Here is a 17,189-nt window from a genome sequence, read left to right on the forward strand (position 1 = left end):
AAGCCAAACAAAGAACAGCCAGGGAATTCCTAGAAGCATGGCACTCATCCACAAACTCCATCAACAAACACATAGACCTGGACCCAATATACCGGCCACTACAGCAGACAGCTGAAACTGACAACCGGAAGCGGCAGGGACAGGCCACTATAAATGCCGGAGGAAACACCACAGAAGCGCTTCACAGGAGGCTCCCAAGCACTGAGGATGTCACCTAGACAGGGGACGAAACGTTTGCACCAAAGATTTCCAGCTCGGCGAACAGAACCGCAACAACGAGCACCCGAGCTACAAATCTTCACCCAAACTTTGAACAAAAAGAGAAGATGGTGACAAACTGCAAGAAAGCTACAATGGTGAGGGTATCCAATATTGTGTGCCAGAAAGATGACCCATATTGATCTGTTACTGACTTGATCATCACCACATTTACTGCTGATGCACGTAAATACTTATTATCTGCACAGTAGGTGGACAAACACTCAAGTTTCAAGGTAACACTGAAATAAAAGGTACACAAGTGTAGCAGACAGATGTGCAGCTCCCCAAAGGTCTAATTCATAGTTGAGACTATTGCAATGATCAAACATCCAAAATCCTACATCTCCATTTATTTAATCGCCAACTATTTGTATGAATAAAATATATAATCAATCTAGGATATGCATAGATTTAAATTCCATTGTTGCTGATAAATTCATATAGGTCAAATCCTATAGTCCCTTATGCCTCTTCGAGCTATAGTCCAGTTATTTACCGGTACTCCCCTTCAAGACGAGAAGATAGAGTTGTTTGGTTCCATTTCTGTACTTAAGAAAGATTATATGAAAAACTAATAGCTGAGGACATAAAGAAATCAACTCTTGTATTAAAGTAACATTAAAATTGCCTATGAAACTCAGCTAATCTGGCCATATCTGTGAAGGGAAACAGACTTAACGTTTGAATCCATTATGCCTCAGAACATTAGTTCTGCTTTTCTCCCAACGGAAGCTGCCTCACTTGCTGAGTCTACTTTTACTTCAGATTTCTGGCATCTGCAGAATTTTGCCTTTGTTTGTAGTGAAACTGATTACCTTTGGAATAGTTTGCTCACTGTCAATAGAAATTACCTTTCACATTTGCCAGAACTAAAACTAACGTTTGGGCTATCAGATAATGACAAAATAAACCTTCTTTTAATTTCTCTTGCATGCTGCAGCTTTGATAGAACTGCAATACTCACCATATCTGCCAATGTGAACAAGCAAGGATCCCTGATGAGTCAAGGAAATTGTTTTCAAAATGAATGCTATATAGAAAGGGGTGGAGAGGAGATGAGATATGCTCAATAAAGTAGGTGCAAAGTAAAACTCTGCGAGGATGATACTACAACAAAATGAAGGCCAACACCTTCAGACTTTATGAAAAGATTAGGTAGGGTAGATGCAGAGAAGATATTTTCACTTTTGAGGTAGTTCAAAACTACTGATTATAATCATCATAGTCATCATTAAATCTGATTCATAATATAGGAGACAATCCTTTATCCAGAAAGCAGCTAAATGTGAAAATTGCTACAGCATAGAGAGAAACCTTGAAGAGAAAGCTTAAGTACACGAGGGGACAAAGGATAGGATTGTAAACAGATAAGGCAAATGAAGGAGGGGGTGTTCATATTCTCTACAGTCTATTGCAATCCCTTAATTTGGCTCAACCCAATATATAAGGATAACACTCGCATGCAAAGAAACCCAACACTGGCAGAGTACAATCTAATCATTCCGCATTGTTGTGAGCTGAAGACTAGGAAGAGAGACACATGCTCTCACTGACGTGGAGTCTACCGCCAGTTCTCACCAGTGATGCAGGATGGGCAATCTGCAGAAATTCCTCAACAGGATATTGGGCAGAATAAGACAAAGTAATGTATCTGAAAGAGAATTCAGTTGCATTAAACTTGATTATTTTATGGCAAAACAAAATCAGACAGGATACAGTACAGCTCCATAAATGTATGCTAATATAATTTGTTGGAATAAAACTGTACATTTTCTTCTGAGAAATAGATGTTCTTTTATTCAGCTCATCATTCATGTGCCAGCTCTTTGAAATCTCTTTGCTAATGTTTTCCCCAGAGCGCTACAATTCTTTTTCTTTTCAAGCAAATATCCAATTCCCTTCTACAAGATTCTCTTGAATCGGTTTCCACAACCCCATTTGGGGAATACATTCCAGTTTATTGGAATTCACGCGAATCCCTTCAGAGCTATTTCCCACTAGGGCCAAGTCTTCGACTTGACTCAAGAAAATCATGGCTAATATAAGAGGAAAGGGACAAGATAAAACTAAAAATAAACATCCAAAGTGTAAGAGATCGTTTAAACTCCGTGTCAGACATGCAAAGAAGAAAAATGGAGACCAATCAAATAGTAAGATCCACAAACAAGAAAATTGCAAAGGAAATCATAATCAACAAAAACATTTTACAATTATATTAATTCAAGCAATGTGGTCAGCAGCAATGCAAACTGACAATAGTGACATGGTCAATGAGAAAAAGGAAATAACAATTATGCTAAATAATTACTTTGCATCAATAAAAAGTGATGTCAAGCACAATGACACTTGAAGGAATTTAAATTCAATTAATAAATTCTGGACTGCAAAACTCATCTAGACCATGAAATCATTGATTAGTAAACCAGATGGGGTTTCATAATAATGTCCTTGAGGAAAGTTAACCTGTAATCTTTACCTGGTCTGTACTACATGTGATTCTAGATTCCCGGCCAAATGGTTTGGAATAGCAGGTGAAGCCACACAAGTCAACAGCAATCAGAGATGGGCAGCATGTGGGGCCTTCTCAGCAATGCCCACATCCCATGAAAGAACATATTTCTGATAACCATGTTGGAAAAAGGTGGGCATATCGATATAAGCTCTTATCATTATAAAAGTATCTGTGGATTTCCATTATTTGCTGACTTAGGCAGGTTCGATGTTATGCAATATGGTAATCACAATTGCAAGTTAAGGCACCTCAAAACAATCAATAATAATGGACAAGGAACACGCAATGCATCACAAGTTTTATCTCAATCCGTCCAAGGAATGCATATGCCAAACAGAAATGTTCTGAGGAAGGGTCACTCGACCCAAAACATTAACTTTGATTTCTCTCCACAGAGGCTGTGAGACCTGCTGAGCTTTTCCAGCAATTTCTGTTTTTGTTTATGTTTAAAGCAGTAGCTGTTACATAATTAAAGACATTAAAAATGAACTAAAGAGTGAAACTTGCAATAAAATGCATTACTGATTTATATTATATATGATTTCTACCACACTGCAAAGCCTGTAAAAGTCATAGAAAGCTTTGTTCCACAACTCCTACCAACCAGATATTGGCAAAATACGGCTATAACCATTAGACCTTTACTACCTGCATAGAATCTGAAACAAATAATCTACAATTTGCAGTAATTAACTAACCAGGTAAGCAACTCAAGTGGACCGACTGCCTCCCTGAACAGAACTTAGTTTGGGCAAAGTCAGGTAGGTGGCAGGAATCCGGTTCACCACCATCCAATCTAATTAAGTTCTTTCTCACTACCAAGGATGAAAGATTCCACCCATGATTCCAGTGGCGAGTTGTGATGTATGAGATTTACATACATTTTAACATAATTTAATTTGGATTTTAAAATTTTGAACCAAATATCAGAAATTACCCTCCAAGCTACGCTTCGAATTTCAGAGAAAAACTGACCAAAGCATTGGAGTTGGCTAAAATCAACTCAAAAATGCTCACCATGCAATGAAAATTAGAATAGATAAAAAGGTCAAAGTTCAACATTTTCTTACAGAAGCCAAGGCACTAGTGTTGTTACCGGTCTGTGGGGAAACCATTAGAAAATAAGATAAATTGGATCTTATCAAATTAAAAAGAAACGCAATTATGTGAATTAGGTAATAAGTACTCAAGTCAGGAGAAAGAATCAGTGATATGTCATGTTAATGTGTTGAAAAGATAAACATGTTAAAACAAATCAAATTACTATAGATATATTGGCAAGTTGACAAGTTCTACTGACTGATAAGAGCCAAAAAATATCAGCTTTTGTAACAGCAAATGTATCAGCACAACTTTAGAATGAAATGTGCACCAGCAACATTTCAAAGGATTAGCCAATAAAGGATTGTGTAACTGCTGTTTCCAGCTTTGAAAACTTAAAAGCTGCTCTGACAACCATATCCCTTTATCTGCGCTGAAATATGTAAAGCCAATCAAACTGGCGGATGAGGTTGGCAACATCAATGTGGGGCTGTTTTATTGCAAGGTCAGGAGATGGGGATTGAATGACCTGTCAGGTATCTTTCAAAAGAAACTGACCGCATGTCAACAAAAATATTCTACAGTGGAAAAGGAGTCTGTAGAGTCTTGTTACACTTCTACATCACTTTTGAGATGTATATCATCAACAACATGAAATAAACTGTTTTTTAAACATTCTTTTGATTTCCTTGGAATTGTTTGGAGAGAAGACTTTAAAGACTGTTTTAGTGAAGCTTAATTCTCCAAACGTACAATTTGAAAATCATTCATTGATATGAAATGTTATTTTCTAGGCACAGGCTTTATCACACATTTGAAGAGCATTGAGGAGTACTCAGGAACTAATGCAAAATATGGTTGCTACGTAACTCATTGAATATATAATGCCAAAACATTGCTACTGTCACTGTACTGTTATGGTAATATTGATGAGTAATGATAATTCGATCAACAAGATACATTTTCATTCTTTTGTTGGGGGAAGGATGTTTGATGTAAAGTGGATGACTTAAATATATATTAATATCATTTATTTTGGAGTTTTGAAGCTTGAACTAACATGCATATTCTATCAAACCAGATTTTAGGCTGGGGTCTGACTTGTCCAATAATCACATCAGCTCTGATCAAAGAAAGGGTTGCAACAAAATGATCAACGACACATTCTCTGGCCCTTTATAACCAAAATAATAAACACGTGACTTTGTCTGATCTGAGACCATGCATACTCCAATAGAAGTTGCCTGTTACAATAATGGGAAAATATCGCAACAGCAAATAACGAACACCTCAATTAGACCACCTGGCATGATTTTTTAAAATTCATTTGTAGGACGTGGGCATTGCTGGTTAGCCAGCATTGATAGCATTTCTCTATTTGCCCTTGAGAAGGTGGTAGTGAGCTGCCTTCCTGAATCACTGCAGGACACCTGCAATGGGTTGACCTACAATGCCCGTAGGGAGGGAATTCCAGGATTTTGACCCAATGACTGAAGGAACTGTGGTATATTTCCAAGTCACGGTGGTGAGTGGCTTGGAGGGGAATTTGCAAGTGGTGGTGTTGCCTTGTCATTCAAGATGGAAGTGGTCATGGGTTTGGAAGGTGCTGTCCAAGGATCTTTGGTGAACTTCTGCAGTGCATCTTGTAGATAGTACACACTGCTGCTACTGAGCACTGTTGCTGAGGGATTGAATGATTGTAGATGTGGTGCCAAACAAACGGGTTGCTTTGTCCTGGATGGTGTCAAGCTTCTTGAATGTTGTTGGAGCTGCACCCATCCACACAAGTGGGGAGCATTCAATCACACTCCTGACTTGTGCCTTGTAGATGGTGGATACATTTTGGGGTGTCAGGTCGTGAGTTACTCACCGCAGTGTCCCTAGTCTCTGACCTGCTTTTGTAACCACTGTGTTTATGTGGCGAGTCCCCAGTTGAGTTTCTGGTCAATGGTGACCCCAAGAATGTTGACAGTGGGGTATTCAGTGATGGCAATACCGTTGAATGTCAAGGGGCGGTGGTTAGAGTGTCTCTTATTTGTGATGGTCATTGCCTGGCATTTGTGTGCCACTTGTTGGCCCAAGCCTGGATATGGTCCAGATCTTGTTGCATTTGAGCACAGACTGCTTCAGTATCTCAGCTGTCGCGAATGGTGCTAAACACTGCAATCATAGCGAACATTCCCACTTCTGACCTTATGACAGAGGGAAGGTCATTGATAAGCAGTTGAAGCTTGTTGGGCCTCAGACACTACCCTGAGGGACTCCTGCAGAGATGTCCTGGAGCTGAGATGACTGACCCTCCATAACCACAACCATCTTCTTTTGTGCCAGGTATGACTCTAACCATTGGAGTGTTTGCCCCCGATACCACTGATTCCAGTTTCGCCAGGGCTATACTTGATGCTATACTCGGTCAAACGCGGCCTTGATGTCAAGGGCTATCACACTCACCTCACCTCTGGTATTCAGCTCTTTTGTCCCTGGCTGTAATGAGATCAGGAACGGGGTGACCCTGGTGAAACCTAAAATGGGCTTTGTTGAGCAAGTGCTGCATGATAACACTGCTGATTACCCCTTCCATCACTTTACTGATGATGGAGAGTAGACTGTTTGGGTGGTAATTGGCCAGGTTGGATCTGTCCTGCTTTTTCCACACTGGTGGGGAGATGCCAGGGTCGCAACTGTACTGGAAGAGCTTGGCTAGGAGAGCGGCAAATTCTGGAGCACAGGTCTTCAGTACTATTGCCGGAATGTTACCAGAGCCCATTGCCTTTGCAGTATCCAGTGCATCCAGCTGTTTCTTGATATCACGTGAAGTGAATTCAATTGGCTGGAGACTGATATCTGTGATGCTGGGGTGTATCTGTGATATTACAGATACAGTTCCAGAGTTTTCATCTTCAAAGTTGCTACATTCTTTACTAAAGTTAACTTGTCCCAAATACATAATTATCAGAGTATTGTGGTCAATGCAGACATTTGACTTGGGTACATACTGTGAAGAAAGTAATCACTGACAGTGCAGGGAATTAAGTTCAACAAATATCTTCTCATATGTAATAAGAAATTTAAAATCAAAAAATGTATTTTCTACCAAACAAAATGAATAGATCAAAGTGACTATATTGTGGCTTATTTCCAAAATTGCACTCAGGAACCAAAGTCTTTATAACGTAGTCAATGATATAACAGGAAGGACGGAGTTAGTTCCATAATTCCATTGCTACATTGCTTTGCATTCACTGTTACATTCACTGATCTCAACTCCACCCACTAACGTGGGTTTTCTCTTTTTCATAAAAAGGGAAACTAGGTTTGATGCCTCGTCTCAAAATGAAAATCAAGAATCAGAGCACATTAGGTTTCCAGACAACCAAAATTCTCTTCTTTTGTCAAAAAAGGCAATCCTCCCAGCAGTTGTGGCATATCTGGCATTGAAGTGAAACTTGTCTCATAAACAATGAGCATAGAATCAAAGAATCGCTACAGTGTGAAAGCAGGCCACTCGGTCCATCGAGTCACATCGGCCATCTGCAGAGTATTCTACGTAGACCAATTCCCTTACCCTATCCCTTAAACCCTGCACCTCCCATGGCTAATCCACCTAAGCTGCACATCTTTGGATTGTGGAATGAAACCAGAGCATCGCGAGGAAACCTACGCAGACATGGAGAGAATGTGCAAACTCTACACAGACAGTTGCCTGAGGATGATGAGATTAGATTATATTCCCTACAGTGTGGAAACAGGCCCTTCGGCCCAACAAGTCCACATCGACCTTCCGAAGAGTAACCCACCCAGACCCATTTCCCTCTGACTAATGCACCTAACATTACGGGCAATTTAGAATGACCAATTCACTTGACCTGCACATCTTTGGACTGTGGGAGGAAACTGGAGCACCTGGAAGAAATCCACACAGACGTGGAGAGAATGTGCAAACTCAACACAGACAGTCGCCCAAGGTTGGAATCAAACCCGGGTCCCTGGCGCTGTGAGGCAGCTAACTATTGAATCTCCGTGCCATTCTAAATTTGGCATTCCGAAGTTATTACTGCTCAGGTTTTTAATGATTATATTTTCTGGATAGTATGCTAAATATTAACAGCAATTGCAATAAAAAAAACAATGGTATGGTATTATTTGTGAAGTATATGTTCCATAAATCATCCTATCCTGTAAAAGTCCTTATAATGGACATAATAAAAGCTGCAAGTAAAACTGAAAGGTATAAAATGTTCCAGATTTTAAACATGTTCTCTGGACATAGGAATCCACCACTGTCTCAAGTTAATACATTCTGCATTTCAATATGCCTGATGTACAATAATTCTCCAAATATCACCACTCCACCGTTTGGCAACATCTAATAAGATCTGGTTTACTGAACTCATGGAACTGGTTCTTTACTACTATTCATAAATATTGAGTATTTCCATCAGCTTTCCTTTTATCCTCTGCTCTTACTAATCTATGCGTATAATTAAAGGCCTCGTCCTGGGACCAATTTAATAAAACTCTTCGGCATCCTTTCAACAACATTCTGCCTAAGGTATATCTAAAAGGCAGCATGTTATTATTACCCATAATCTAGCCAAAGATTTGCATGAGGTCGCTAACCTCTTTGCTTTTGCACTCCATGCCTTTAACAATAACACTCAGGATAACATGCGTCTCTTTTTGTATCTTTTTGAATCTGTCCTCCATTTCAAAACATTTGTGAATTTGAGTGCCCAAATTTCTTTGCTCCTCAACTCCATTTAGATCGGAGCCCATTTAGTTAACAGACAGACAGAGTTGGAGAGGTTTATGGAGGAAAGGATAGGGATGTGACAGATGAAAAACGCTGCCAAAGATCAGGCAAAGGGATGCACAACAGGGTGTCTTGGAATCCTCAATGGGGTTGGGACTGAAGAAGCTTACAGAGATGCATTACTCCTGTATGACAACCTCCCATGGAAATACCACCAGGAGAGCATAGGAATAGTTCAGTGTGGAGATAACAAAAGCTCAGATGAGGGTTTCAGCAGTAGATGGTGTGAGGCAGAAATAAAGACTGGTGATTTTTGCGGTGGAAGTAAGGGGTCTTTTTGAAGGAGGCGATGATTACTAATATCAGTGCAAGGAAGTAGCACAGGTAGACCAAAAGATACGTTGAGCAGAAGATAGCAAGTTTCATCCCACATCCCAACTTGACTTTTTTTCTTTTTAGGACAGTAGACAAAGCCTCTGAGGAATTAGGGAGAAGGAATCAGGGAAGCTGGTCAAGAGTGTAGAGCCTCTGGCTCACTTTGTCAGCAAACTTTGGAAGTGCAATAAGGAGGTGATATGATGAAGGAGAACAAATAAAAGGGAAGAAGGAGAGAAGCACAAGGAGAATTGGTGAATGGATGCCAGGAAGAGAAAAGGGTATTGATCAGGTGGCATGGTGGAGAATGCAATGGGACGAAGAGAAGCCCAATGATTTGGGGAAGGGAAGGCAGCTGGCAAGGGCCATGTTTTCCTGCAAGCCTAACCAAACTGGAACTGTAAGGTTGCTGCCAGACCACCCATCATCATCTCTGGATCAGGAAGGAAAAGAAAATTGAGAGAGAGAAGTTAAAAGTTGGGGCAGAGAAGTAAAATCACAGGACAAGGGTCATAACAAGAAAATGCAAATCTGAGAATTTAAGAAGGAACCTTAGAGTATTTAACATTAGGTTTTCATCCATTGTTGACAATAACATCAATGTATGTATATAGCAGTGAACTCATTGCACTGCACTTTTTCCCTATCCCAACACTTCACATGGACAATCCGGAAAAAAACATTCTAATGCAATTTCTTTAAGCCACATGATCCAAACAAAAACCTAAATGTAGAGCAAAGAATATCCAATCAACCCAACAGATATCAATTTAATAACAAAATATGACACTGAAAGATGTTACTGAATACTCACATGTAGTTCAGTACTATTTGGAACATATTGCTCCTGTTCTCCCATTAGAATGTCAATCACTGGGTGCCTGCCATTCTTGATCACTATTTGTCTTTCTTCTTCCAGCACAGTTGGCCTGAACAAATAACATAACATTTAAAGTATTATTTTACACGTAATACATCTACAGAGTAAGAGCACTCACATTCGTTTTTTTTAAATTACAAAATAGAAGTCAACATGTATGGATCACTCTGGGAACAGCTGGCTGTTTCAATACATAACTTCATCATTGCAGGAAAAAAAAAATGTGCTTGAAGATTTGGACACAAGTGTTTGTGCATCTTCGCCAATGTTTTCCATTATTCCTCTGTGAACCGTTTCAAGGTGTTTGGTGACTTTCAAAATGAACCTTCTCCATTTTGGTCAGTCACAAACCAGGGACTCATAAAAGTGAGTGGGATATTTGATGTTTTATTGCTTTGAGGACATTCCAAAAGCATTTTTACTGCTCTCTAGGAGTCTCCTGCCGTGACAGAGTTCAGACTAGAGCAATTTCATCAGGAGCCTAATGTCAGGGGATGAAAGTAGACTGCCTGACTAGTTGATCAGGATTTGATTGGCAAGTATCCTGGTAATGGGCATGTTGGCTTAGGAAAGGATGCTGTACTTGGAAAGCCTTTGCAAATTCTTAAGATCTAGTGGTGGCAAAGAGCTGTGGTGCCTGGAGTAGGTTTTCGAAGTCTCCTAAATATACAGGAGTTCCAAAACCATGGCTACTCAGTAAACCAAGATCTTGGTCTTGGGATTGAGATTCCTGTCCTCAAATACACTTTCCCTCAGTCGAGTGAAGGCAGAAATGGCATATTGGAGATGGAGGAATTCCAAGTAGAGGGTTTGCCAAGACATGGAAAACGTTCAATATATTCCATAATATGTCTGTTGACCTTAATCAGTTGGGTGAACTGATACTGTTGGGCTGTGGGAGCTGGTTGGAAAAGGTCCTTAGTTTTCAATGAAGTTGTCATGCAACAACCATCTAAGGTCAAAATAAAAATCACACATAAGCAACTTCCAATCGCCAAGGTGAACTCTGAGATCTCGAGCATTAGGCACCTCGTGGACAACCTCCATACTGACAGACAAGAGCACTGCACTAACAATGCAGTTCAAGTACCAGAGTGCTTCAACACGGATATTCCCCAAAGTGAGGCACAATACGCAGAAGGCGGCTAAATGGAGGAACAAGATGACAACTCCAAATGGTGGAGGTGGCCATCAAAACTATTTGTCTAAATCTCAGTGCATTTCTAGTGGAATAATCAAGTTTCTCATGATTACTCAGCTCATTCCAATAAGAAACAATGTAACTGTGTCATGGCCACATTGGCTCCTACATATGAGGCAATGACAAAGGAAGAATTGGCAAGGACGGTAAAGAGGAAATATAGTGTCTATGGCTTCCGCTTGATGGTGTGCAGAAAATGATCTTGTCACAACTAACACATTGTTTTGCAATGAGACATGCACAATATCTCGTAGCAAAGCCAACATCCCAAAAACTGGCATTCGTTCAACTAATTTACCAATCGGGCAAGGAACTGCACAGAAGTCTGTGTTACCCATGCCATGAAAGGTTAGATATAGCAGGACGAACTAATCTAAAGGCTGTGCTTTAGACTCCACAACTAATCAACTGAAGAGACAGCAAAATCAGCATCACAAAAATTATCTATTTATCTCTAGATGAATAACCTATTCTAATCCACCATCCCATTCAGTTCTCATGCCACTTCAAGCAACCATCTAATTCCATTTAAGAGAACTTCTGGATGATTTCAACAGTGGCGCACAGCGGAACATTATATTTTCAATATGCAAGAAAGTTCTATGATGCTTTTCCATTCTAATATAATTTTATATTTGTTCCTTTTTATTATTGACTGGTGGTCACAATCTATTACTATTTCATAGATCCTTTCATAAATCATTTGGGAACAATGCTCAACTCAGTAGCATTATGTAGACCAAAAGCATCCTCCCATTCTATTTGAGGAAAAGATCCTTTTTTAGAAAATTCACTGACTTTTATTTGAAACCATGAAGGAGCAACTTTCAAAGAAATCTCCTCGGATATTGTGTCCAGTTTCGGTCTCCTTTTCTGAGGAAGGATGCTCTTGCTCTCAAGGGAGTGCAGCAAGGATTTACCAGGCTGATTCCAGGGATGGCGGGATTGATGTATCAGGAGACGTTGACTGGGTTTGGATTGTTTTCGCTGGAGTTCAGACGAATGAGGAGGGATCTCATAGATACTTACAAAATTCTAACAGGACTAGACAGGATAGATTCAGGGAGGATGCTCCCAATGGTGGGTGCGTCCAGAACCAGAGGTCACAGTCTGACGATTTGAGGTAGACCATTTAAGACGGAGATGAGGAGACATTTCTTCACACAAAAAAAAGTGCTGAGCCTGTGTAATTCATTACCATAGGAAGCAGTTGATTCCAAAACTTTGAATGTATGCACGAAACAGCTAGATATGGCACTTGGGACGAATGGAATCAAAGATAACGGGAGAAAGCAAGATTAGGCTATTGAGTTGGACCATCAGTCATGATTGTGATGAATAGCGCAGCAGGCTCTAAGGGCCAAAGGACCGCCTCCTGCTCCTATCTTCTATGTTTCTATTCAATCTAGTGGCTGGTTTCTCATTTGCTTCTGTGTTAACCTCTCACTGTGCGTGTCTATCTCTCTCTGTTCTAATAGGTGTCAGCATAAAACGTTCACAATTTTCAAATTCATAAACACATGTAATAATCAAAATATCTCTACTTGAAAACAAAAATCATTTGTCCTTTTCAATGACAAAATTTATTCAAGTTAGATGCAGGCAAGGTTCCTTTCTTCCCTAATTCTTAAGATGTCCAATAAACTGTCTGTAATATTGTCCATGCTCAGTTGATTAACATAAAGATTGGTAAAGAGATAGGAAAGAGCTTTCAAAAACTTATTCCATGTTGTCAAAACATTGAATTTCAATTAGAACTTCCAATTACCTCATCACAGACTACTGACTGCCTACAGAATATTCACTTTCCTTGCATCTTGGCAGTTTCAATGCAAAATGTTGATTTAAAAGAAACAGGAAGAGTATATGTAAACAAGACATTTGCTACCATGAGGCAAATGCTGCATCAGGTGTGGAAATTAAATCAGTCTGTTTTCTACACAGACCTTAGCAAATAAAAGGATGTAAATTTAACATGAATAAAGCTTTTGAACATTTTTTTTCAAGCTTTTCAAATAATTTTGAATATCATCCAAAAAGATTTTGCTAACAAATTAGAGAAAACACCCTACTGATGCATCTCAGGAAATTTTGCAGTAAATATGTCAAGGCTATTGATGACAAACGCCATTTTGTTGAAGTTTTTCATCTTACACATATTAAGACAACTGACAGGAAATATCAATGTAAAGGGAAAATATGCTGTAAGAAAAGAGAGTGCTAATTGGTGAGCAAGCAGACCCTGCTTGGTAGAAGTACTGGCTACAAAGAATGCACACATTACATGATAACAGACAGTTAACTGCCAAGCTACATTTAAATTTAAACCATGCAGGTTTACTCCAATTGGACCATAGGAGTGGCCATGGTTTACAAACAAGATTTTAACAAAATCCATTAAATAACATTTTAAAATACATTCAATTTGGCAAGTTAAATGATAGTGTAATATACAATAATTTGTTTTTTTTTAAATTTGTTTGAAATTTAATTTTGAACATTATCAATTTTAAGAAAATGCTACTTTAGACCATGAAACCATCATCAATCAGCAAATCAGATGGGCTCTTACAACAATGCTATTCAGGGAAGTTAACCTGTAATCCTTACCTGGTCTGAACAACATTTGATTCCATTCCCATTCCCAGAATCTGAACATATAATCCAGTTTAATATTTCAATACAATTTTGAGGGAATAGATAGAACATAGAACATTACAGCGCAGTACAGGCCCTTCGGCCCTCGATGTTGCGCCGACCTGTCATACCAAGCTGAAGCCCATCTAACCTACACTATTCCATGTACATCCATATGCTTGTCCAATGATGACTTAAATGTACTTAAAGTTGGGGAATCTACGACCGTTGCAGGCAAAGCATTCCATACCGTTACTACTCTCTGAGTAAAGAAACTACCTCTAACATCTGTCCTACATCTATCACCCCTCAATTTAAAGCTATGCCCCCTCATGCTCGCCTTCACCATTCTTGGAAAAAGACTCTCCCTGTCCACCCTATCTAACCCTCTGATTATCTTATAGGTCTCTATTAAGTCACCTCTCAAACTTCTTCTCTCTAATGAAAACAGCCTCAAGTTCCTCAGCCTTTCCTCGTAAGACCTTCCCTCCATACCAGGCAACATCCTAGTAAATCTCCTCTGCACCCTTTCCAAAGCTTCCACATCCTTCTTATAATGCGGTGACCAGAATTGTACACAATATTCCAAGTGCGGCCGCACTAGAGTTTTGTACAGCTGTAGCATAACCTCATGGTTCCGGAACTCGATCCCTCTATTAGTAAAAGCTAAAACATTGTATGCCTTCTTAACAACCCTGTCAACCTGGGTGGCAACTTTCAAAGATCTATGTACCTGGACACCGAGATCTCTCTGCTCATCTACACTATCAAGAATTTTACCATTAGCCCAGTACTTTGGATTCCGGTTACTCCGACCAAAGTGAATCACCTCACACTTGTCCGCATTAAACTCCATTTGCCACCTTTCAGCCCAGCTCTGCAGCTTATCTATGTCTCTCTGTAACCTACAACATCCTTCGTCACTATCCACAACTCCACCGACCGTAGTGTCGTCTGCAAATTTACTAACCCACGCTTCTACGCCCTCATCCAGGTCGTTTATAAAAATGACAAACAGCAGTGGACCCAACACTGATGCTTGCGGTACACCACTGGTAACTGAACTCCAGGATGAACATTTCCCATCAACCACCACCCTCTGTCTTCTTTCAGCAAGCCAATTACTGATCCAAACTGCTATATCTCCCACAATCCCATTCCTCCACATTTTGTACAATAACCTACTGTGGGGAACCTTATCAAATGCCTTGTTGAAATCCATATACACCACATCAATCGGTTTACTCTCATCTACCTGTTTGGTCACCTTCTCAAAGAACTCAATAAGGTTTGTGAGGCATGACCTACTCTTCACAAAACCTTGCTGACTATCCCCAATCAAATTATTCTTTTCTAGATGATTATAAATCCTATCTCTTATAACCTTTTCCAACACTTTACCAACAACTGAAGTAAGGCTCACTGGTCTATAATTACCTGGGTTGTCTCTACTCCCCTTCTTGAACAGAGGAACCACATTTGCTATCCTCCAGTCTTCTGGCACTATTCCTGTAGACAATGACGATTTAAAGATCAATGCCAAAGGCTCGGCAATCTCCTCCCTGGCTTCCCAGAGGATCCTAGGATAAATCCCATCTTGCCCAGGGGACTTATCTATTTCGAGAGGTCAGAAAGGACCTGAGCTTAACGTGTCATTAATAGGGCAGTATGCAGAGGGGGTTATTGAGAGGAGTTACAGGGAGGTAGTCACTCCTAAGGTACAAGGAAAAGACAAATGGGTTATAGTCAGGGAACGGAAAGGGAACCGACAAGCAGCACAGGGATCCCCTGTGGCCATTCCCCTCAACAATAAGTATACCGTTTTGGATACTGTTGGGGGAGGACTTACCAGGGCAAAGCAGTGGCACACAGGGCTCTGGCACAGAGTGTGTCCCTGCTGCTCAGAAGGGAAAGGGGAAGAGGTGCAGAGCAGTAGTCATTGGGGACTCCATTGTTCGGGGGACAGATAGAAGGTTCTGTGGAGACGAGAGAGACTCACGGTTGGTGTGTTGCCTCCCAGGTGCCAGGGTTCGTGATGACTCTGATCATGTTTTTGGGATCCTTGAGGGGGAGCAGCCCGAAGTCATGGTCCACATAGGCACTAACGACATAGATAGGAAGAGAGATGGGGATTTAAGGCAGAAATTCAGGGAGCTAGGATGGAAGCTTAGAGCTAGGACGAACAGAGTTGTTGTCTCTGGTTTGTTGCCTGTGCCACGTGCTAGTGAGGCAAGGAATAGGGAGAGAGAGGAGTTGAACACGTGGCTACAGGGATGGTGCAGGAGGAAGGGTTTTGGATTCTTGGATAATTGGGGCTCTTTCTGGTGTAGGTGGGACCTCTACAAGCAGGATGGTCTTCATCTGAACCAGAGGGGTACCAATATCCTGAGGGGGAAATTCGCTAAGGCTATTGGGGTGCGTTTAAACTAATCCAGCAGGGGGATGGTAACCAAAATTATAGTTCGAGTAAAGAAAATGTTGAGAGTAGGGAGGTCCAAAATAAAGTTTCAGGGACGCAAGATGGCACCGGGCAAGCAAGAAGTTGGTTTGAAGTGTGTCTACTCCAACCACAGGAGCATCCGGAATAAGGTGCGTGAGCTTGCAGCATGGGTCGGTACCTGGGACTTCGATGTTGTGGCCATTTTGGAGACATGGATAGAGCAGGGACAGGAATGGTTGTTGCAGGTTCCAGGATTTAGATGTTTCAGCAAGAACAGAGAAGATGATAAAAGAGGGGGAGGTATTACAGTTGCAGAAATGATGTTTGGAGACTTGTCAACTGAGGTAGTATGGGCTGAAGTAAGAAACAGGAAAGGAGTGGAGAGTCACCCTGTTGGGAGTTTTATATAGGCCTCCGAATAGTTCCAGAAATGTAGAGGAAAGGATAGCAAAGAAGATTCTCGATAGGAGTGAGAGAGAGAGACAGGGTAGTTGTCATGGGGGACTTCAGCTTTCCAAATATTGACTGGGAACACTATAGTACGAGTACTATAGATGGGTCAGTTTTTGTCCAGTGTGTGCAGGAGGACTTCCTGACATAGTATGTAGACAGGCTAACAAGGGGCGAAGCCTCATTAGATTTGGTACTGGGTAATGAGCCCGGCCAGGTATTAGACTTGGAAGTAGGTGAGCACTTGGGTGAGAGCGATCACAATTCTGTTATGTTTACTATAGTGATAGAAAGGGATAGGTGTATACCACTGGGCAAGAGTTACAGCTGGGGGAAAGGCAATTACGATGCGATTAGGCAAGATTTAGGAAGCATAGAATGGGGAAGGAAACTGCAGGGGATGGGCACACCTCTCAAGTGGGTGTATATGTCAATAGCACTAACAGCATGATGGCAGAACAAGAAACCTGAATGGATCTCAAGAAGAACATGGACAGGCATTAAGTCAAAAAATGAGATAGATGGGCTAGATGGACTACAGCCCTTCACTTACTTGATGCTGTTACCACGTTTGCACAAATCTGAACCTTTGTATATTTTGCCAATGTAAAGGACAACTGCTGCTATGAAAATGTTTTA

General features: G+C 40.6%; 1 protein-coding gene across 4 annotated transcripts in view; it reads right to left on the reverse strand.

Moving 5' to 3' along the window:
• The window catches only part of msh3 (mutS homolog 3 (E. coli)), a 288,075-nt gene that overhangs the window by 130,771 nt on the left and 140,115 nt on the right, over positions 1-17,189 (reverse strand). For all 4 annotated transcript variants that reach the window (XM_087999818.1, XM_087999815.1, XM_087999807.1 and 1 more), the window contains exon 19: positions 9,757-9,871. In XM_087999818.1, the coding sequence (XP_087855944.1) occupies positions 9,757-9,871 (115 nt within the window). The remainder of the gene's footprint in view (positions 1-9,756; positions 9,872-17,189) is intronic.

This window comes from Chiloscyllium plagiosum, unplaced genomic scaffold (assembly GCF_037043375.1).
Source record: "Chiloscyllium plagiosum isolate Xiang-an unplaced genomic scaffold, Cpla_swu_hap1 HiC_scaffold_2, whole genome shotgun sequence".
Taxonomy (NCBI): Eukaryota; Metazoa; Chordata; class Chondrichthyes; order Orectolobiformes; family Hemiscylliidae; genus Chiloscyllium; species Chiloscyllium plagiosum.